Raw genomic sequence first — 24642 nt, forward strand, 5'->3', positions numbered from 1 at the left:
AGAACAGAGGGGACAGTGACATAATATATTACTGCCAACCAGTAGCTAGTTTCAACCATGATTGCTGACAGGGGCCATTTGCATCAAATTAAAGTTTAGAAAAAGGTAACGTTCATTGCCATTTCTGGCTTTGGCCTTTTACTGTAACATAAAAGTCATGCACAGGATTTCCTCAGGGCTGAGCGCATTGCTTTTTTACAAATGCATATACCGTGGTTTCATACACTGCCGTGGTAAAGAGGCCGCTTCAACTTCACGGTATCAATCAAATTTTGTTTACGCTGCCCTTTTTTCCCCCAACGGCATTTGTCACAAAGTGCAAACAGCAGCACAGTGAGCAGATAGCAGAAGCACAGTGGCAAGAAGAAAGTCCCTGGAAGGAGGAAACAGACAGGAAGCAGATGGTCTTCATCTTACCTGGCGATGAGGGAGCAGTTCTGCACCATGCTCCTCTCGATGAAGATGCCCTGGGCTGCGTCGGGTTCCACCATGCGGCCGTCCTGGTACCACAGTACCTGCATGTCCTCCGCCACGAACGAGGCCTGGCACTGGAAGGGCAGGCTGTCGCCCTGGAACACGACCTGATGCTGGGATGGCGTCAGTTGGAAGGAGGGCAGCTCCAGGGGTGCGTCTGGGGAGGACAGGGTTACATTTAGGGCATTTGTTTCAGATGTGTTTTATTTTAGAGTTTGGGCTTTTTTTACTTGGCGATATGTGTGTGTGTGTGTGTGTGTGTGTGTGTGTGTGTGTGTGTGTGTGTGTGTGTGTGTGTGTGTGTGTGTGTGTGTGTGTGTGTGTGTGTGTGTGTGTGTGTGTGTGTGTGTGTGTGTGTGTCTCTCTAGTGGACATGTCTGAGTAGGATGGGGTTAATTCAATGCATAACAAAACAACTTCATTAATCTCCTGCTGGGATCCCCTCAATAGTCAAATGTTGGTCCTATTCATCACTCAGGTCATGTGTGTCTACACTTGTGAAAGCTGTGCCACGTATTTCCTAACCCGTGCAGTGAAGTGTGCCAAACTGATAAGACAGGGCAAGCACAAACAAACGCTGCACTGCGACGTACTGGCCCATTCCTTATCGCCTGTGCCATTGGACAACTCCCATTCCCAAAAATACCAGCAACACAAAACCGACTACGGAGCCAAACTAACCACTATGGAGTGGAGAGAGAGAGGTTTTACGTACATCTATACTGTATATCTGTCCTGTCTGAGAATGCGTCTTGGGAGGGCAGCGTGCCAAAGACTGCTTGCGAGAGTGTGTTCATCAAGAGTTAGCCTCTTACTGGGAGCTCTGGTTGGAGCAAGGTGGTGTATGGTGTAGGAGAGGGAGTAGCATGTGTGTGTTTTGGTGATTGTGTTCTGACAAAACGTAGGTCTGATGAAGGTGAGTGAGTGTGTATTGGTGCGTGCCTATGTCTAGGGTTCTCTCTGTGTGTGTATACGTACGTGGAGCTTAAGGGCTGATGACTAAGTGTAGGACCAGGTGTGTGTGTGTCCTTACCACAGGTGAACAGCTCAGGCTTGGTGGAGGTGATGAGCTGGCCCTGCAGGGAGCGGGGGTAGGAGCAGCTGGTGTCCTTCACCCCCACGTTGTTGTCATTGATCCAGTGCAGCAGCCACAGCAGGTTGCAGTCGCACAGCAGGTATGGCGTCTGGAACTCCCTGAGGTAACATGGAGACAGACGCCGAGTTAAAGGGGCAGTTCAACACTCCCGATGACATTGTAGAGAGTCATTTTCTTATCTTTTTGACTGCAGAACACATTAAATCACCGTTTTACACATCTGTAGAGATAATAAATATGAGGTTCAAAAGTGGTAAAGTGCCCCTTTAAGTTTAAAAGTGCTAGCCCTATGAAGCAGTCTGGAAACAGAGGTTGAGGGGTTTTGGCAGAACCATTTGATTGTATGTTTGGTAATGTGTTTGTAGAACCTTGAGTTGCCAACTGGGAAATGAAAGTTACAGATTCCACCTTTAAGTGGCTGCCTGAAGAACGGTGTAGCCCTACCATTTGTAAATAGCCCAGTAAAAACACTAAACTGCTACAGAGACGCAGTTCTTTCCGTAAACCCTAAATCATACTTACAATGTCTTCAACGACACCAAGCTGTCGAACGTCCCTTGGGCTAGCGATGAAAATATATTTCCTGAAAGGTTTCTGAAAAGACAAGACGAAGGCTATCAATCACCTATAACAAATTCATTAAATATGCCAACCTGTCACATCACACCATCAGGACCCAAACACAAACTGTCATTGGTTACTCTACTGAGAAGTCCAGGAGTATCTTAACCCTCACCTTTGTATTGTGGGAAGAGGACATGGAATAATGTGTTGCAGCTGTTGCACTGAAACTCGTGGGGGAACCCTGGGTAATATGCTAATATCTCAGCACCTGCCTGCCACCATTTTATGGTGTTCTAAGAAGGGCAAATACTATTGGGGCGCTGGAGCCAAATATGTAACTTTGCCGTGAATGTACTTATCAAGGACTGATGGCGTTATTTTGAAAGTAATTTTTAAAGATGGATAGAGGGAAAAAAAGTGAACGGTTTTCAAAGCAAATCGAAAATAACTATTACTTACAGTCGAACCAGACTTATGAGGCCCTTGAATATGTCCACGTTGAGGCAGCCAATGCGGTTGTTGGACAGGTCTCTGTAGAAAGCCAAACCAATGGAGATTCTGGTTATATTCTGTCCTGATTTGCTCATGTCAAACAGCAGCCAGATTTTTGGAAACATCATAGGCCATCGCAAATTGTACAAACATGAAATGCATATGACTATAGTTAATTGACATGTGGTGACTCAGTGAATTCTAATAATTCCACGTTTTAGGTCAACAAATCAAAATCGGAGAAAAACTGTCAACTAGACTGGTGTTGTCATTCTCTGAGCGACAGGTTGGGGCAGAGGCAGAGATAAAGAAAAAAATAATAATTCAGGTGTCAGTTGTACAACTTTTCAAGGTGATATGAGATGTCTGTGTTCACCCAGAGGGGGTTTCCACATCAAAGCTTGTGTAACACACTCAAGTCAAGATGAACCTCTATTGATGCATGTCATTCACATCAAAGTGTGTCTTTCTCGCCAGGACGTCAGGTTGCATTATCGATTGCCCGGAGGTCCTTTGTGAAGAAACCATGTTTGGGCAAAGATTTTTCTTTGACAACATTCTGAAAATATGATTTTCTTTAACTCAAAGATACAGTAGGTCAAACTAGAAGAAATTAGGTAGGCAGGGAATTCAAAACAGACATTCCAAAAATATGCCCCCATGTATAAAAGTAACGCTGTGTGTGTATAAAAAAAAAATCAAGGTTGTGGGTGTATATGCAAGCAGTTACAGCTGGATAAAATAGCATCCGCTTAATGACTCAAACGTAAACCAATGACTAAAGTGTTACGAGCATGATAGTGTCGATGACATCCGTACGATGGCATCGTCCACATAAGGTTAACCCACATTTACATTATCAAGGTCTCACAATGAAATACAAAGCCCTAACCTAAGGCAGCAGAATTGCTACAACCCTAACCCAAGGCCCAATGCCAGGGCAGCAGCATTTCTACAACCCTAACCCAAGGCCCAATGCCAGGGCAGCAGCATTGCTACAACCCTAACCCAAGGCCCAATGCCAGGGCAGCAGCATTGCTACAACCCTAACCCAAGGCCCAATGCCAGGGCAGCAGCATTGCTACAACCCGAACCCAAGGCCCAATGCCAGGGCAGCAGCATTGCTACAACCCTAACCCAAGGCCCAATGCCAGGGCAGCAGCATTGCTACAACCCTAACCCAAGGCCCAATGCCAGGGCAGCAGCATTGCTACAACCCTAACCCAAGGCCCAATGCCAGGGCAGCAGCATTGCTACAACCCTAACCCAAGGCCCAATGCCAGGGCAGCAGCATTGCTACAACCCTAACCCAAGGCCCAATGCCAGGGCAGCAGCATTGCTACAACCCTAACCCAAGGCCCAATGCCAGGGCAGCAGCATTGCTACAACCCGAACCCAAGGCCCAATGCCAGGGCAGCAGCATTGCTACAACCCTAACCCAAGGCCCAATGCCAGGGCAGCAGCATTGCTACAACCCTAACCCAAGGCCCAATGCCAGGGCAGCAGCATTGCTACAACCCTAACCCAAGGCCCAATGCCAGGGCAGCAGCATTGCTACAACCCTAACCCAAGGCCCAATGCCAGGGCAGCAGCATTGCTACAACCCTAACCCAAGGCCCAATGCCAGGGCAGCAGCATTGCTACAACCCTAACCCAAGGCCCAATGCCAGGGCAGCAGCATTGCTACAACCCTAACCCAAGGCCCAATGCCAGGGCAGCAGCATTGCTACAACCCTAACCCAAGGCCCAATGCCAGGGCAGCAGCATTGCTACAACCCTAACCCAAGACCCAATGCCAGGGCAGCAGCATTGCTACAACCCTAACCCAAGGCCCAATGCCAGGGCAGCAGCATTGCTACAACCCTAACCCAAGGAACAATGCCAGGGCAGCTGCATTGCTACAACCCTAACCCAAGGCCCAATGCCAGGGCAGCAGCATTGCTACAACCCTAACCCAAGGCCCAATGCCAGGGCAGCAGCATTGCTACAACCCTAACCCAAGGCCCAATGCCAGGGCAGCAGCATTGCTACAACCCTAACCCAAGGCCCAATGCCAGGGCAGCAGCATTGCTACAACCCTAACCCAAGACCCAATGCCAGGGCAGCAGCATTGCTACAACCCGAACCCAAGGCCCAATGCCAGGGCAGCAGCATTGCTACAACCCTAACCCAAGGCCCAATGCCAGGGCAGCAGCATTGCTACAACCCTAACCCAAGGCCCAATGCCAGGGCAGCAGCATTGCACTAGCAAACATCACGGCACTAGCAACACTTTTTTTCAAATAATTGTGGAGCGCATCCCGTAAACATCCTGGTGTTGGTCTAATTATTGATGTGGGTCCTAGGGAGGGTGGCAGCTGGGGAATTTACTGTGTGAGGTGGTTAGTTCCGCCTGCCCCGGAACCCGGAAAAACCTTTCGGGGGCTGCCAAGAAGTCGTGCTGGCATCCTGTGTCTGAGGAGGATCACCTAGTGGGGGGGGGGGGGGGCCACTGCTGCCATGCCATATCACTAGACATGGTGCAGTGCTCTCGTAGTTGGGAAAATGTAGTGTGATGTCAAAGCAGCCCATATGAGGAGGAAACCATCTGCCATGCCTCTCACAAATGACATTGTTGTTGCTTGTGTCATCATCAGCAATGATCATAGCAACATCATGTCCAATGAATTTCACACAATATTTTAAAATGACAATTGCAGACTATCTCCTTGCCAGACCCCCCACACACACACTATAACGTCGCTTCAGGGCTGTGTGTCAAAGTCACAACGATCTTGGTTTTACAGTACTTCAAATCATAAAACCTGTCCATGAACGTGTAGTCTGTCCATGAAAGTAGCAGCAGGGCTCAACATTACAGCCAGGCAGACCCAGAGCACGCTGTCTTTTGTGATATGAGCAGATGTTAAAATAGCCTGGTGTGTAAGTAACAAGGCAGGGTCAGTGACTGTTCAGCTGCTGGTGGAATGTTGAGGCTGCTGCTAGGTGGCAAGGCCCTGGAGAGGCCAGTACGGAAGAGGAGGGGTTGTAGGGTGAAGTTTCCCCCAGACGCTGATCTTTGGTCAGTTTTGCATTTTCCCCACTATGGGTTAATATCAGGGGAGGGGGAAGTTGATCCTACATCTGTACTTAGCGGTAACTTCACCCTGGAGTGACTTGAATAGGTGGCACTAAAACGCATCCAGTGACTCATGCAGCACAAACGAGCATTGTCATTTCATAGGAGTCATGTGACTATATTGCCAACGTATGCATTTTGCTGAATGCAGATGATATATCGACACAGTACTGAGTCTACTACTTGCTCCTCACCAGGACCTTGACTAGATGTATCAGGTGTTCCAACAGGGTTGGAACTTGCCTTCCCTGGGGGCTCTCTCCTCCCAGGGTCTCTACTCCCCCACCTCTAGCCAGCCCACCCCTAACAGCTGAGACCAGGCACCGTCTGACTGACACCAGACGTTTGTCCCGTGAAGAGTCCAGGCGCCAACCTAAAAGCAAAGCTAAGCGACCCTGCCAACGTTGCGGTCACGTTGTGTTAGCTCTGCTTTTTATTTACTACAGTGGGAGTGGATCAGTTGCATATCTGTTGTGCTGTAAGAGCCCTGGTTTGACTTTTATTTGAATTATTTAACCTTTATTTAACTAGGCAAGTCAGTTAAGATCAAATTCATATTTACAATGACGGCCTACCCCGGGCCAAACACGGATGACGCTGGGCCAATTGTGCGTCACCCTATGGGACTCCCAATTACGGCCGGTAGTGATACAGCCTGAAATCGAACCAGGGTCTGTAGTGACGCCTCTAGCACTGAGACGCAGTGCCTTAGACCGCTGTGCCACTCGGGAGCCAATCAATAGGCTACAACATTTCCCAACAATGTACACTGGAATGGAAAGAGGACTTTGACCAAACTAAGTTTTGATTACAAATGATGACAATGAAAGAGGTGAAGTAATGCATTGTAGCGTGCATTGAACATGTCTGTTTCTTCATGAGAACATGTAAAGTCTGACTTCCCTCTCCTCTCTCTGACAAGACGGGTAAAAGAGGCAGGCAGCCTCGGTTTGGCCTAGCCGCTAGCGAGTGGCATGTCTCAAAAACAAGCAAAAATCTAATTAGGGTCTTTGGAAAGAGGTATAAGGACAGATGGGAGAAACTTAAGATTGGCTGAGGCTCTGTGTGTATGTGTGTATGTGTGTGTGTGTGTGTGTGTGTGTGTGTGTGTGTGTGTGTGTGTGTGTGTGTGTGTGTGTGTGTGTGTGTGTGAGAGAGAGAGAGAGAGGGCGCACTGCAAGTCTTTGTCAGGAGCCTTTGCTACCGACTGCACTAGAAGAGAGGGAGCCTGTATTTTCATGTCCTCCGTGTCAATTAAGTCTATCACCTTTTTCCAAAAGCCCAGCAGAGGGCAGGTGAAAGGGTGGGAGTTCAAGACTTTTTACCTCAGCTCCTCTTTTCGCACTTTCGTTAGCTGTGGAATAGGTTGAAGTGCAAGCGATATATTGGAGACGCAGCCAGTTACCAATCAAATGCATGATTTAACGACCTGACCAGCTGTCTGCAATATATTTCCACTGCCAAACATGTTCATTTTGTGAAAAGACTGCTGTGTCTTTCTGAACAGAAACGCATTATATTGATGAATGTACACCAATGGATAAACATTGTTTCTGATCAATTAATTTCATTCTGACCCAACGTTGGCATTGTGTTATATAGTTGAAATATAGATGAAATAGCTGTTGGCTGAATGATATAGGTTAGATAAGGGAACTACAGCTATAGGTTTAGAGAATATAGTTATACGGTTGGTTGTAAAATGGCCGCAGCTTGACAAGGGGAAATGAAGCTCTGTCCAAGCCAAGGAGATGACAACCTTCCCGTCTCACTCACTGCTCTGCACCAGCAGCCAAACTCTAGTTTATGTTGGCAAGGTCCGGCCAGTGTGAGATGACAATACACACGCACTCATACAGGCGCACGCTCGCACACACAGGCGCACGCTCGCACACACAGACACACGCTCACACACACAGACACACGCTCACACACACAGACACACGCTCACACACACACACACACACGCACGCACGCACGCACGCACGCACGCACGCTCACACACACACGCTCACACACTCTCTCTCCCTAACACACACATACCCAAGCACACACCCATCCCCCCTTTCCGTGTATGTGTGAAAGTAGATAGGGCCTCATGCAGTCTCGAGCAGTCCCTGGCAAGGGCCCAAGTGGACTGGAGAACTGAATAGAAAGCTGCTTTACAGCAGTCGCTTATAGACTGGATACACTAGAGACAGAGAGTTGGCAATAGCCTCTATACGAGATACGACAGACAGGGCCAACAGTATTGATGAAACCTGACAAAAACCTATCGGTCAAAATGTTGCGATGTGGGAACATATACAACAGTGTGTAGGTATTTCTCTTATCATCATACCCATCTATTTCTCTTCTCTAACAGTATTGGAAACGGCGCGAATTGGATTCTGTGAAAGAAATCTGACGTTGAGCAAAAGAACTTGGTATAGACACAGGTTTGAAACCGTTCAGTCCATCATTCTTGCTGGCTGCCGTCCAAGAGCTACACATTAAAGCATCTGCCAAGAAATTGACAAATGTTATTAAAATGAAAATGACTTAATGCTGATGGTAATACTGATAATGCTCACAGTCTTTTGAGTGCGAGCAGTCCAAGAAAAGCCCCCGGTTCGATACGGCTGATGATGTTGTTCCGCATGTCCCTGTGAAAGACAAAAAGAAGGTAAGACACAAGAAAATAAAGACAAACTAAACATCAAGTACACAACAATTAATACTTGTAGTCTTGTTCAGATATTACGAATACTTGCAACAGACTTCAGTAAAAATGAGTAAAAATCATATTCTACCCATCTTATTACACACATTAGAAAGGGTTGATTCATATTCCCTGATTGACTGCTCTACTGTTAATATAAGTGTGTTGTACATTCAGGGACCACATGAGGGCAACGAGACTAAAGGTGTTCGCATGCTTCCCAGCTGAAACAGTTCGGAAGAGTTTGTGCGTTTTTGTTAGTTTTGGACTTCAGTTAGCGTTATTTTTTTTATTCTTCTAGAGGCAAGCCGCCTACATCCCTTCGTCTGCGATTGGTCAACAGCAGGGATTCTTAAATAAAGTCTGTTGTCGTCATTCAAAGAGAGGCGACTCGTTTTGATGCACATTTCTTTACGGCACCAAACATCTTCTTTAGACGTATAATTGCGCTACAAAGATCTCCATGGCAAAAATGTAATCATGTCTTGAGTGATTTTGGATTAATTCTGACTATTTTGAGGAAGCGTATACTGGCTACGGCATCTCAAAATGGACAAACAGTACTAATGACACTTTTTTTTGTATTTCAATAGAAGGTATTTTAAGGGAGTACGCAAGCACACATTAGTTCGGTTTGGCTAGCCAAGTTCGGCTAGGCGCCAACCGAACTGAAGTATGCTGATGCCTTAAGGCCTTCACCCATGAGCCAGCTTTAAGCTAAAAATTCAGAAGAATGCAATGACTGAAATCCCACTGCTGCTCACCCCATTAACCCCTGGTTCTATGGTACCTCCCATATCCTGTAGGACTCTCACCCACTCAGACACCTGTGGCAAGGGCACGAGACCCCCCCCCCCCCATCAATCAGGCCTCCTCAGCACAATCGCTGACAGCCGTGGGTCCACACACACTAAGGACACCGCCACGCTTCGTTCTGGACCAAGTTCAAAGGCTGCGCGGTCACAGATACCTGCTAGCGCCTAGCGCTCACCCGCGCCGCCACTGCCGAGTCACTCATTACGATCCATGTTTCAAAAGATCTCATGGGTCGCCACCTGAGCCCCCACACAAAGGCCGCTGGGTAACTGTGACCGGGCTGTTTGATGATGAAGAGCTGTCATCTGGTTGGAGGAGTATGGTGGAGGGGATTGGGAGGCAGGGCTACACGTGGATCATAGGAGTCTATTGCGTTTGATGTGAACTGGCAGAATTGGCTTTCCTGTAGAGGGGTGTTGATAGAAAGATGGAAAAGTGGGAGGACGAAAAAAAATATTCCCTTTGAAATGCAAGGCACAAATAGAGCACAGAGTGCCTTCGACCACCTGCAAGAGGCTAGGAAGTGAGGATCTTTGTACTTGCTTTGCGCCAAAATTGTACTTTTTCCCTACTAATTTCTCTATAGCCAATTCTGTTCTCCCCTCTAAAAACCTTCCAAAAGTTTTAATTTGAAATGCTGGTGTTGCCATCCCCAACCCTAGCTGTGGTTTTTACCCAACTGTGTTATGTTGCTGACCATAGTAAATCAACAGAGAGGGGCAAAATATCACAAGTGGTAGAATAGCAGTCCAGACTCTGGGGGAGGGTGTTCAACAAGCAAAAGGTGGGTTTTACATTTATCCATGTCTTGATCAGGCTTAATCGTGCCATGGTGGGGCCGGTGCCAGTCAAATGACCGGTGTCAAAACATCAGTGGGGGCAGTTTAGCACCAAAGCCAATCCCAATCTAATGAGCCTTTCATTTCCTCAAAGAGTAGTGTTGGAATGCTGGCAAAGGGTGAAACAGTCCAACAATTGTTCTGGACTCGTTTCGAACTCCAGTTCAGATTTCTCTGCGATTGCCTTTCCTAAGTTCGTTCAATGGTTTTCCCAAAAAAATGACAGCTTGAAGTGATCAGTTCTGGGCTTCTTGGAAAGGGGTAAATAATGGTCTTTGTTTGGTGGATTACTTGAGGCGAGTCACAGAAAGGTACCGTTTCCAATCTGTTTGCAATTCAACGGAGTGTGTCAGTTGTTTAAAGATGGAATTTGAATTAGGGGAAACAGCGCCACTGGTCGCCCCCCACCGCCTTTGTTATTGTTTGAACAAGGTGAGGAGCGTCACCGTGTGGTAAAGACGATTTGCAGTACACATTCTTCTGTTCTATCGCGAGTCCAGTATTCGTTGTTGGAAGTGACTTCTTTGTTGTTGTAATATCCCTGACGGACGTGGCCGTTTCACCATTACGGATTCCAGCTTTAAGAAGCTGGTTGATCTATATTTTTGATTCATTGACGCTTGCGTGAAGTACAATCTGCAGTACCCCACTGTCAAGTCGTCACTGCTATCACTAAGATACAATTTGAGGGGTGGCATCGACGTATTGCAAAGTCAAATATTACAAGCCCAACACTACCACCTTTGCATCTGCAATCTACTGGCAGAAATAGGAGTAACAGTGCAGAATACAAAACCAATTGAAGTTTCCTTTTTAGGGAAGCTTGTGGATAACATGAGGGAGGAGTTGGGTTAATGGTGGGGGTTGCATTTGGAGGTACACCGTGCACAACCTATCCCAACTCAAATTCTATAAAGTCTCTTTGCAAGAACACACTAGGCCTGCTTGCCATGCTAAAATGGAAATTACTGGATAATGGAGTCGGAATTAATTTACCTCAAAGTGCTTTAGGGGGTTCCAGAATTATCCTCATGTTCGGTCTAGTTTAAACTAAAGATTATGAGAAGCCTATGCAGCCATTTTGAAAAGGTGTAGAAACATTGCCAAATGCGCTGTTCAATGTAAGAGCACGGTAGCTACTGACAAACATTATGACCGTGTCATTCTGAAGGTGGAAAAGAAAGTCTCTTCAATTTCCATTTGCCACAAGCAATATTAAAGCCAGATTGTCTCTTTGGCAGGTTTCTAAAAATATACTCTACCAAATCTGTCACAAGGCTGCATTTTCAAGATGAACATTTATGTTGCAACGAAGAGACATTGCCGATGTTAAACAAGGCTGTCTGCTGAAACAAATTTATGGATGATTCCTTGTTAGCAGATCACAAGATCACACGCGTCGATCAAATAAGGCTTTTCTCAACGCTGAGATTTTTCACTCCACCTCAGTCCGGTTAAGTGAGAAACACAAATGTCTCACCCCATAATATACTTTTTCTGTAATTGCTTTGTTATCTTATGCAATGTTGAGAACCTACAGTCACACAATATGTACAGTTCTCTTACATGCATACAGTTCCAGACTAGCATTCCTCATAGACGGTTATTCCCCATAATAATGCTTCCTCCTGAAACTCAATACCTCTCCAGTCTTTCCAAATAACAAGAGATTAGTCCTGCTTCATTCGTAATAACCCTTCGCTCTGCATTGAATTTGTGACAGCTTGGAGAGAGAATAACCGTGCGACAGGGGCTAGCTTGGGTTCATATTACTGTGTAGGAGGGCAATAATGGGGATTCAGTGGGCCTCATCTCCATGCTAGGACACCTTTGGCCCTAACAAAACACTGCTGTCGCCACAGTTACCCTGCCATTTCACGGCTGGGGCTGGAAAGGGCTAATCAATTTACCCCCTGCCTGCCACTCACAATCAGCTCCTATCACAGAACGCACCACTGCACACAGACTTACCCAAGCAGAGAATCCCTATTTTTGTTGGCTGTGATCTGGGAAAGGAGGGAAGGAAGGAAGCAGGGGAGGAAGGAATGAAGCAGGGGAGGAAGGAATGAAGCAGGGGAGGAAGGAGGGATGACAGAGCTCGTCACTGCATGCAAACAGACCAGGGCACAGAATTTGTATTTTGTTGTTGTCGACTGTAGTCAGAGGAGAGAGAGGAGGGAAGAAAAGCAGGGGCCACTTCAGCATGCAACCGGGCTGGCTTTGTGTGTGTGTGTGTGTGTGTGTGTGTGTGTGTGTGTGTGTGTGTGTGTGTGTGTGTGTGTGTGTGTATCATTCTGCCGACACCTCTGGTCTTGGCTTCATTAGAATGACAAAGCAAAGAGCTTCTCTGGATGAGGGGGTGGGATGAAAGGGGGTTGGAGAGGAGGGAAAGCACAATGGGAGCTGCTTTGAGGTACATGTGCCACTGGCTGCACACTTCTTCCACCCAGAGATTTAACTCGCCAGCCAAAGCGACTGGCCGTACACTGTGCATTAAGATGAAGCAAAGAGCATTAAAGGCTTCCTCAGCGTGAGGGATCAAAGGAGCTTACACTCACCGTCAGAAAGCACTTTCAGTTTATTTTCCGGCAGGGCTGCCCAACCCTCTTTCTGGAGATCTACCGTCCTGTGGGTTTTCAGTCCAACCCTAATTCAACACCTGATTCTACTAGTTAGCTGCTCAACAAGACCTTAACTAGCTGAATCAGATATGCTAAATTAGGGTTGGACTGAAAACCTACAGGACAGTAGATCTCCAGGAAGAGGGTTGGGCTGAAAAACCTACAGGACAGTAGAGCTCCAGGAAAAGGGTTGGGCTGAAAACCTACAGGACAGTAGATCTCCAGGAAGAGGGTTGGACTGAAAACCTACAGGACAGTAGATCTCCAGGAAGAGGGTTGGGCTGAAAACCTACAGGACAGTAGATCTCCAGGAAGAGGGTTGGGCTGAAAACCTACAGGACAGTCGATCTCCAGGAAGAGGGTTGGACTGAAAACCTACAGGACAGTAGATCTCCAGGAAGAGGGTTGGACTGAAAACCTACAGGACAGTAGATCTCCAGGAAGAGGGTTGGGCTGAAAACCTACAGGACAGTAGATCTCCAGGAAGAGGGTTGGGCTGAAAACCTACAGGACAGTCGATCTCCAGGAAGAGGGTTGGACTGAAAACCTACAGGACAGTAGATCTGTAGATCTCCAGGAAGAGGGTTGGACTGAAAACCTACAGGACAGTAGATCTCCAGGAAGAGGGTTGGGCTGAAAACCTACAGGACGGTAGATCTCCAGGAAGAGGGTTGGGCTGAAAACCTACAGGACAGTAGATCTCCAGGAAGAGGGATGGACTGATAACCTACAGGACGGTAGATCTGCAGGAAGAGGCTTGGACTGAGAACCTACAGGACAGTAGATCTCCAGGAAGAGGATTGGGCTGTAAACCTACAGGACAGTAGATCTCCAGGAAGAGGGTTGGGCTGAAAACCTACAGGACAGTAGATCTCCAGGAAGAGGGTTGGCAGCCCGGTCTTACGGCCTTCCACTCCGAAACTCTAAAATATGACCCACTTATAAAAACCAGGAAGGAAGCTCGCCCCACATAATCTGGGAGCGGATGTCTTATTAATACGGCAAGGTAGTCGGGGTGAGGTCAGGCATGTGGCTGGTCCAAACAGAACTCAAAACAACTAGTGTACGACATACATCCGCTTCAGTGCAGTGATATTCTAAAGCAAATCACTGCCTAGGTACATCCCTGGCCGTGACCCCACTCTCCAAGGGTGTCTTAGGGGGAGTTGGGACATTTACATTTCACACTCGTACAGGTTACCCACTTGTACATGCAGTGAAACAGGACAAATATAAGCACCCCCAATTTGACCTTTGATGTCATTCTGGGTCTTCTCATTGGTTCAAGATGCATTAGCATGGATCTACTAGTCAATAGCGTCATAACATATTCAGATGAGGGATAGGTATGATGGGGGTGAAAGACAAACGGAGGGTAAACAGGTTAACAGACTGGAGCTAAACATGTAGCCTCACACACAGAGAGGAACCTCAACAAGTGGGAATGTTTACTAGGTAGAACAAACTTCCACTGAGCACGGTTACATGCACACAATAATGTGATTATTGTGGACAGACAGGTTAATATAATAGTTTGTTTAAATGTTTACATGCTTTGCAAGAAGAACGATTTCCCGAATAATCCTGTTTACATGGACACAACTGAAATCAGGCTACTAAATGGGACTTTTAATAAATGCAGAAAATCACCAATCAGAATAAAACAGTCTACCACAGTGACCATGTTAAGTACTTTTTGACTTACAAACTTTATATGTGAAAACTACTTATAAGGATGCATCCTCAATTCACTCGTACATAAGAGGGAGGCTTGCGCTACCCGGTGCTGGCACATGTGCAGATCAAATACACTGCTGGAACGCTGATTAAGCGTTTTAATCGGCGTATGCTTAATTCGATTATGACCGTACGCCGATTAAGATAAGCAGAGTACGGTGTTTTACGTGACTAATGCCATACTCGACCATCTGCCATAATTAGATTAATATCGAATTATTAGTGTGCATGTAAACGTACTGTGACCCAACATTAGGGGATACGTTTGTTCTACTCAACCTCCAACCGCCTGGCTATGGTTTCTAGACCAATCCCAGATAGCTAACTGCGGCCCAAAAAGGCTTCACATACCTCCCACAGAGACTCCTGTACCTTTTAACAAGACCTTGGAAAATATTCCCTTAAAATTCCCCATTGATGCGGTCATCGGTTATTGTAGCCTTGGGTAACAACGTGGCTATTAATGGTCTGGTTATTTTATCTGCATGAAGCCATTGCGAAGCAATAAATCATCAGAGGTCCATAACACGCGGGCCGAGAGCATTTCCTCTGTGTCTCGGGGGAAACCGCGGCCGATAGGATTCCAAAACAAGACTCTTTGCGTTGTGGCAGGAACGACGAATTTCCGCGTGCTCACTCAATCGTTCCGACGCATATTCAATATTGACAGAGCAGAGTAGACCTCAATAAATGTCTTCGCTGCCAATTGACACGGAGGCAGAGAAAGTACAATAGGCCTAATCCTCTCTGTATTGCTCCCCTCTAGCTTTCGCTCTTATTCTCTGCCTCATTTATCTTAAAAAAAAAAAAATGTTCTCTTGTTCTCTTTCTAACACTAATAGTTTATTGCATAATGTATACTTCCCTTACAAACACTAGATATTGTTCTGAAATGAAACACTAAGAAATATCTGGTGTGTGAAACAAGCTCGGATTGGATTCTGTCATAACTCCCCCTAGAAAAGCTTTGCAAGCCTGTAATAAATAAAAGCACATTTCTGTCTAACATAGCACTTCCCCAAGCTTTACTATGGTATATATAGTAAGAGCAATGGGTTTGGTTTAGGAATCATGTCACACATTATACTGAAAGGTAGATGTCTTGTCAAAGAGTATGTGTAAAGTGAAACGTGATTCTAGATATTGATTGACACAAGATGAAAGGCATAAATTACACTTAGTATTCATTCTCCCATGGTCAGAGCTTGTAGGAAATATCAGAATATTATGAAAATGTTAAGACTCACAATCTTTCCAAAGTAGACAGGCCGATGAAGGATCCATTCTTCAGTTCCTGAATTTTGTTGTTGCTTAAAATCCTGAAGGAAAAAAAGATACGTCAACTTAATTTAAAGGATTCCTACAAACATACAGCAGCTTCCAGCAGTAATTAGTATTAGCAGAATTTTAACTCAACGAAACTACATTTCACATACTAAAACGGGCTCATCACCTAACAAGAATGAGTCTACTTTGGACATTTGAAATTCCTTCAACACTGAAGAAAAGCCCAGCTCTAGTAATCCCATCCTATTGTCCCTCAACCCTCTATTCATGGAATGTTCTCTCGTGCCAGAAAGAGGCCAGGGGAAAAACAACTTTATCTTCTGCCCACCATGGTCTTTCATGATGCTAAACTGGTAGCATGTGTCTCTACGGGGTACAATTCATCCAGGTTGGTGAGATGTGAGAAAGTGGGTGGTTGCATACTTTCCGTCAACCCTCCTCCGCTTTGATGGTTAAAGGTATGATCCTTTGATCCAAAGCGGCGGTGACTCACTTTGAGATTGTTTCCAGAGTGCCACAAGAAGTCATTTGATGTAATGCTATATGCTTGATCGTAGACACCGGCAGTTCAGGTGTCTTGTCTTGACCTTCAATAATGATAGACGCGTTGGCAACCAGGCATTATCTTTTTATTAGGGGCTAGATCCACATGTCACCGGTATTGCTAAATCTAGGTTCAGACTAGTCCTGGTCGGGGCAACAATGACTCAATGAAAGTATGCAGAACTTGTCTGAGAGAAATCTGATCTCTACATATGGTAAGATGCATCACCTCTATATACTATCAATCAGATAACAGAGAAAGCATTGTACAAAGTGCTTAAGTATTGTACTTATTGACCCCTTATGAATTTGAGAGAAGATGCTATCAGGTAATCAACTTTGTGAATGCCAAATACGTGACCAGGAGCACACTGCCTGCCCTCTCGGACACTTACAGCACCCGGTGTCACAGGAAGGCCAAGAAGATCATCAAGGACCTCAACAATGACCTGTTCACCCAGCTTTAAGGCGGACACCGTACAGGTGCATCAAATCTGACACCGAGAGACTGAATCACAGCTTCTATCTCCAGGCCATCAGACTGTTAAATAGTCACCACTCCTCCGCCCAGTACCCTGCCTTGAACCTTAGTCACTGTTACTAGCCAGTTACCACCCAGTACTCTACTCTGCACCTTAGAGACTGTTGCCATATGTATATATTCATCGAACAATGGTCACTTTAATAATGTTTGGATACAGCTTTACACATTTCATACACTACTGTTCAAAAGTTTGTGGTCACTTAGAAATGTCCTTGTTTTTGAATAAAAAGCCCCAAAAAGTTGTCCATTAAAATAACATCAAATTGACCAGAAATACAGTGTAGACACTGTTAATGTTGTAAATGACTATTGTAGCTGGAAATGGCTGATTTTTAATGGTATATCTATATAAGTGTACAGAGGCTCATTATCAGCAACCATCACTCCTGTGTTCCAATAGCACATTGTGATAGCTAATCCAAGTTAATAATTTTATAAAGGCTAATTGATCATTAGAAAACCCTTTTGCAATTATGTTAGCACAGCTGAAAACTGTTGTTTTGATGAAAGAAGCAATACAACTGGCCTTCTTTAGACTAGTTGAGTATCTGGAGCATCAGCATTTGTGGGTTCGATTAAAGGCTCAAAATGACCAAAAACAAAGCACTTTCTTCTGAAACTCGTCAGTCTATTCTTGTTCTGAGAAATGAAGGCTATTCCATACGAGAAATTGTCAAGAAACTGCAGATCTCATATGCTGTGTACTACTCCCTTCATAGAGCAACGCAAACTGGCTCTAACCAGACTAGAAAGAGGAGTGGGAGGCCCCAGGGCACAACAGAGCAAGAGGACAAGTACATTAGAGTGTCTAGTTTGAGAAACAGACCCCTCAAATCCTCAACTGGCAGCTTCGTTAAATAGTACCCGCAAAACACCAGTCTCAACGTCAACCCTGAAGAGGCGACTCCGGGATGCTGGCCTGGATGTCCTTTGGGTGGTGGACCCTTTTTGATACACACAGGAAACTGTTGAGCGTGAAAAACCCAGCAGCGTTGTAGTTCTTGACACTCAAACCGGTGCGCCTGGCACCTACTACCATACCCCATTAAAAAGGCATATTTTGTCTTGTCCATTCACCCTCTGAATGACACACACACACAATCCATGTCTCAATTGTCTCAAGCCTTTAAAAAAAATGTAAGCCGTCTCCTCCCCTTCATCTATAGTGATTGAAGTGGATTCAACAAGTGACATCAATAATAGATCATAGCCTTCACCTGTTTTCACCTGGTCAGTCTTTGTCATAGAAAGAGCAGGTGTTCCTAATGTTTTGTGTACTCAGACTAATTCAACATCTTTCATTGAATCAGATGGTTCATTTATTAGAAAACGCTTTGGTATTGACAATCACAAAGTAGGCAAACTTAGGAATGAAATGCCAACAACAAACTGTGAACCTTTTTTTGGGGCGGCAGGTAGCCTAGTGGTTAGCGTGTTGGGCCAGTAACCAAAAGGTTGCTAGGTCAAATCCCTGAGCTGACAAGGTAAAAATCTGTCGTTCTGCCCCTGAACAAGGCAGTTAACCCACTCTTCCTAGGCCTTCATTCATTTAAATAAAATATCATAAAATACCTAATAAATGAATGAAAATAATTGTAATTTTGAATTCTGTAAGGTTAGTGTGGGTGAGGTAGAAAATTGTTGTCCGTCAATAATGAGAAACCACCTGGTATTGACAACTTAGATGGAAAGCTACTGAAGATGGTAGCACACTATATTGGCACTCCTATTTGTCTTTTTTTTCCTCAGACCTGGAGGGAAGTCAGTCATTCCAATACCCAACAATGGTAAAGCACCCCTTACTTGTTCTAACAGCCGACCAATCAGTTTGCTGCCGACTTTTAGCAACATTTTGCAGAAATTTTATTTGACCGGATACTATTTATCTGTAAACAAATTAAAAGACTTTCAGCATGATTATAGAGAAGGACACACAGCATGCAATGTACTGACACAAATGACTGATGAATGGTTGAAAGAAATGTATAAGAAGAAGATTGTGAAAGCTGTACTGTCATTATTGACCTTAACCTGTTGCTGAAAAAACGTGTGTTATGGCTTTTCAACCTCAGATTGCCATATTGTGGATTCAGAGCTATATAACAGAACAGAGGGTTTTCTTTAATGGAAGCTTCTCTAATGTTAAACATCTAAAGTGTGGTTCTCTTGGCCCTCTACTCTTTTCTATTTTTACTAATAACCTGCCGCTGGCATTAAACAAAGACTGTATCTATGTAGGCTGATGATTCAACCCTATGCGCATCAGCAACCACAGCTAGTGAAACTGCAAACAAGGAGATGCAGTCAGTTTTAGAATGGGTGGCGTGTTATAAACTACTCCTGAACATCTCTAAAACTAAAAGCCATTCCCTAAGTTCTAGACCTCAGATGAATCTGGTAATGAATAATATAATGTAGCTGTTGAGCAGACTAAATTACTTGGTGGTGCCTTGGACTGTAAACATTCATGGTCAAAACATATTGATTCAATGGTTGTAAAGATGGGGAGAGGTATGTCCGTGAGGAAGAGATTTGACACCACAATCCACAGAGCAAGTCCTCCAGGCTTTAGATTAATCTTATCTTGATTGCCTAGTCTCATGGTCAGGTGCTGCGAAGGAGGACCTAGTTAAGCTGCAGCTGGCTGAGAACAGAGCGGTAGGTGTTGCTCTTCACTGTAATCAGAGGGCTAATACTATGCATGCCAGTCTCTCCTGGCTAAAAGTAGAGGAGAGACTTACTGCATCACTTCTTTTTATAAGAAACATTGTTTTGAAAATTTCAAATTGTTTGCACAATCAATTTACACACAGACTTACTCCACCAGACATCCAGCCTTGTGTCTTTTCAGTCCCCAAATCCAGAACAAATTCAAGAAAATGTACAGTATTATATAGAGCCATGATTGCACAGAACTCCCTTCCATTTCATATTGCTCAAGTGAACAGCTAATAAACAGATAAAGCAACACCTCCCGGCACAATGCCACTCCCCTATTTGACCTAGATATTGTGTGTGTTTATGTACTGATATGTGCAGGTGTGAAAGTGTAATTAATTTCTTTCTGGAACAGGACCCCTTAAAAATTGTATGGGCCTAATCATAGAATTGCTATTAATTCAATAGGATCTCTGTGGGCCTAGTCGTAAAATATTTGTCATTTAACTTTAATAACCTATTACCTTTTTTTGTGGCATAAACACAACCAGTCATGATGTTCTCTTCTGATTGTCAAACAATCACTTCAAAAGGGCTCCTTTACTATGCTACCCCCGCACGTTCATCCACTTGAAATATATTTCCAGCCTCAAAAGAGTTGTGAATGGACTAGTCTAGGATACCAGTCTAGTTACACAAAACACCAAAAAGTGTAATGACATTTGGAGATTGTTATTAAGCCAGAATTAATGCATCCACTGCTGTCCACGCGTGTCTTTGTGTCAGCCACTCATCTCTGCCTTGGCAAAATGTCTGTGTTCTCATCGAACCACATCGCATTTCGGAGCATAGGCTATACCACCCGTTTTCAAGTCCATTCGCTTTTCCATTCCTCTGACATGCGGTAATGATCAAAAGTGGTGTAATGATCAAAAGTGGTGTAATGATCAAAAGTGGTGTAATGATCAAAAGTGGTGTAATGATCAAAAGTGGTGTAATGATCAAAAGTGGTGTAATGATCAAAAGTGGTGTAATGATCAAAAGTGGTGTAATGATCAAAAGTGGTGTAATGATCAAAAGTGGTGTAATGATCAAAAGTGGTGTAATGATCAAAAGTGGTGTAATGATCAAAAGTGGTGTAATGATCAAAAGTGGTGTAATGATCAAAAGTGGTGTAATGATCAAAAGTGGTGTAATGATCAAAAGTGGTGTAATGATCAAAAGTGGTGTAATGATCAAAAGTGGTGTAATGATCAAAAGTGGTGTAATGATCAAAAGTGGTGTAATGATCAAAAGTGGTGTAATGATCAAAAGTGGTGTAATGATCAAAAGTGGTGTAATGATCAAAAGTGGTGTAATGATCAAAAGTGGTGTAATGATCAAAAGTGGTGTAATGATCAAAAGTGGTGTAATGATCAAAAGTGGTGTAATGATCAAAAGTGGTGTAATGATCAAAAGTGGTGTAATGATCAAAAGTGGTGTAATAGCCTCCAGTTTTGGACATTTTCTTTTTATTATTGTGATTGACTCATGTACCGGACCGCCTTTACCCCTGGCTATGTGTGACGTTTTCATTAAGAAGTTCTTCCATTGAGCTGCTCTTGTCTATTAATGTTCTGCATTATGTCACGTTTCCTGTTTGTGTGGACCCCGGGAAGAATAGCTGCTAATGGGGATCCTAGCATGTAAGCGAACCCTTCCCCTAACCTTAACCCCTAACCTAGACACCTAGCTAGAATTTGTAACATACGTTTAGCAAACTCATAACATCATACGAATTGTAATTCTTAACATATCACACCAAATGAGTGATGGACATCCACAAATTAATACATACCATATGAAACGTAACATACTGTATCATACTAAATGGAGTGTTTCGCATTTACGTACAGAATAGCAAAAAAAGCTCTGAGACCAGGTAAAATAATTTAAAGGGAAATTGCAGTGTCAGCTAGGCTGGATTCTGTGCAAGAATTAAGGCTACTGGCTACCTGACAGGCTGACTTTCCCATTAAACTCGAATCCGCAGGAAATATACGATAGAGGTAAGACAGATATCAATTGAGACATGACATGTAGTATTTTCATACTTTATTATACGCTTCTCATATCAATTACAAATTCCTGTTCTTTAGAAGAAGATTTCTCACAAAATCAAGCGTCTCTGGAATGTCAACGGAGCACTGAGCGTAATTTTTATTTTCAAAGCCTTTCAAATTTAATTCAGCTCATGTCACGCAAATTTTGCAACCCGCTGAAACAACTTTGAAGACAAACACAAAATGTGAAATCCTCAAAACAAAACTGGATCGCTATGTCAACAGAGCTTGGTGCTTATTATCGGATGTATTAGGTTAAGATTTCCAACTTTTTTGAAAATATGTTTATATTGTTAGAGAATGACCCCACTGAATGATTCAGAACATTAATAATTATATTTGTCTTGGTAAAAATGTATTTTATAGCATAAGGAAGTGAATTTATATCACCAAAGTGCTTTTTCACCCAAACTGTGTAAACTGGACACCCTACAGTCATTGGTTTACTCTGAAAAACATTGGTCAGGGAAAATGTCCTGTGACAGAAGCAGTGTCATACATGTCAGAAGAAAAGCAAAGAGCAGGAAAAATGTTGGCCCCAAAATACACTTTCTTCAGATTTTTAATCATGCTAGTCACCTTCACAGTATAGTATGTTATTCAATAGTATGTTAACATCACTATTCAATTACTATGCCTTTGGAGGAAGAGGGTGTGAGAAGAGGGGGGGGGGCACAACTGGCTTGTGGTCGCCCTATTTTTTGGCCTTCTGGAGGGGATGTGGTGGGTCACACACACAACCAGTACCCACAACCCCCGGCCAGATTGGAGTCATTAAAGGGTGTTGAGGGCTAGCTTTATTACAGGGTTGGCCGGTGGAGACTCATTCGATATTTTCTCTTCCCTGCTAAAAACCCCTCAGAGAGGGAACACAAACAGTTCCTGTGTTTCATGGCTGGCCCGTGCAGACTTTCCTCTGTGCTGTAACTCCAGATGTCGGGGCTTGGTGAGGACCGAGACTGCAAAGTCTATCACAGCTCTCGACACGTACTGATGATACAGGCAGAGCCACAGGGGCCTCGCATAAAGTGCTCGGGTCGAGAAAATCTCATTTGCATTGAGGAATAACTGGTTTGACTGATTTATACAGCCTATTGGATTGCTATATTATATGGTTTAGGGAGGGATGGTCTAAAAATGTAATTTCATTGTGAATAAATAATAAGTACATTAATGGTTTTGCACTGATGATAATGAGCACAAAGATGACAGCAAGCAATGCTCCAAAATAATTACGTTTGTATATTTGTGTGTGTGTGAGGGGGGGCCTGTGCATACATTTATAACTTCGGATACACAAGTCCAATATATTCTCTCTCACAGGACCTGAGTGACATGTAGGCACATCCAGATCCAATTACAGCTTTGTTTATCCACAAATATCCATGCTAGTTTCTTAGAAAACTGCATAAATTAGGTATACACTGGATTCAGAATTAAAATCGGCACAGCTATATTACAGATATACACACACTGTTCGGAATTCTTCAAGTCCGTCTAGATAAATATGCACTGCTAACCTTGTGACTCTCTGACTGTCAAAATAAATCTGTGTAAGAGAATTCTCCTGAGTCATGAGCTCTGTTCTCGCTCTTTTCCTTCATCTCTCCCATGACTGGTGTGTGACCTCCGTGAAGGGAGCTGCTAAGTTCCCAGGGCTGCAGAATAACTTGCATATAGTTTACCATAAACAACTTCCTCTAAACAGAAGGTGTTTATAGTTCTGTTGACCACTCATAATATTCACATCTTAATTGGGACAAGGGTTCTGCATTGTAGATGAATAGAGAAGCCTACGATGAAGAACAGATAGTCAACCTGTGCTCTAGAATCGATTTTGAAAAGTACGTCAAAGTAGGTCAATCGACTGTGCCGTTTCATACGTGAAAGCACAGTTGAAGTCGAAAGTTTACATACACCTTAGACAAGTCCAGGCTCTCTTTTTCAGAATTCCTGACATTTAATCCTTGTAAAAATTCCCTGTCTTATGTCAGTTAGGATCACCACTTTATTTTAAGAATGTGAAATGTCAGAATAATAGTAGAGAGAATGATTTATTTCATCACATTCCCAGTGGGTCAGAAGTTTACATACACTCAATTAGTATTTGGTAGCATTGCCTTTAAATTGTTTAACTTGGGTCAAATATTTTGGGTAGCCTTCCACAAGCTTCCCACAATAAGTTAGGTGAATTTTGGCCCGTTCCTCCTGACACAGAGCTGGTGCAACTGAGTCAGATTTGTAGGCCTCCTTGCTCACACACTCTTTTTCAGTTCTGCCCACAAATTTTCAATAGGATTGAGGTCAGGGCTTTGTGATGGCCACTCCAATACCTTGACTTTGTTGTCCTTAACTTAAGCCATTTTGCCACAACTTTGGAAGTATGCTTGGGGTCATTGTCCATTTGGAAGACCCATTTGCGACCAAGCTTTACCTTCCTGACTGATGTCTTGAGATGTTGCTTCAATATATCCATATAATTTCCCCTCATGATGCCATCTATATTGGGAAGTGCACCAGCAAAGTACACCCATGTTTGATACTGCCACCCCGTGATTCACAGTTGGGATGGTGTTCTTCGGCTTGAAAGCCTACCCATTTTCCTCCAAACATAACGATGGCCAAACAGTTCTATTTTTGTTTCATCAGACCAGAGGACACTTCTCCAAAAAGTACGATCTTTGCCCCCATGTGCAGTTGCAAACCATAATCTGGCTTTTTTATGGCGGTTTTGGAGCAGTGGCTTCTTCCTTGCTGAGCGGCCTTTCAGGTTATGTCGATATAGGACTCGTTTTACTGTGGATATAGATACATTTCTACCCGTTTCCTCCAGCATCTTCACAAGGTCCTTTGCTGTTGTTCTGGGATTGATTTGCACTTTTCGCACCAAAGTAAGTTCATCTCTAGGAGACAGAACGCGTCTCCTTCCTGAGCGGTATGATGGCTGCATGGTCCCACGGTGTTTTTACTTGCGTACTATTGTGTGTACAAATGAACGTGGTACCTTCAGGCGTTTGGAAATTGCTCCCAAGGATGAACCCGACTTGTGG

The 24642-nt window shown here is 44.1% G+C and overlaps 1 protein-coding gene across 1 annotated transcript in view; it reads right to left on the reverse strand.

Moving 5' to 3' along the window:
* The window catches only part of LOC129835207 (adhesion G protein-coupled receptor A3-like), a 52672-nt gene that overhangs the window by 17795 nt on the left and 10235 nt on the right, over positions 1–24642 (reverse strand). The window contains exons 2-7 of the mRNA XM_055900702.1: positions 15706–15777; positions 8318–8389; positions 2594–2665; positions 2093–2164; positions 1508–1668; positions 418–631 (exon numbers count right to left, since the gene is read on the reverse strand). Coding sequence (XP_055756677.1) covers positions 418–631; positions 1508–1668; positions 2093–2164; positions 2594–2665; positions 8318–8389; positions 15706–15777 — 663 coding nt within the window. The remainder of the gene's footprint in view (positions 1–417; positions 632–1507; positions 1669–2092; positions 2165–2593; positions 2666–8317; positions 8390–15705; positions 15778–24642) is intronic.

Source organism: Salvelinus fontinalis, chromosome 36 (genome assembly GCF_029448725.1).
Source record: "Salvelinus fontinalis isolate EN_2023a chromosome 36, ASM2944872v1, whole genome shotgun sequence".
In the NCBI taxonomy this organism is placed as follows: domain Eukaryota; kingdom Metazoa; phylum Chordata; class Actinopteri; order Salmoniformes; family Salmonidae; genus Salvelinus; species Salvelinus fontinalis.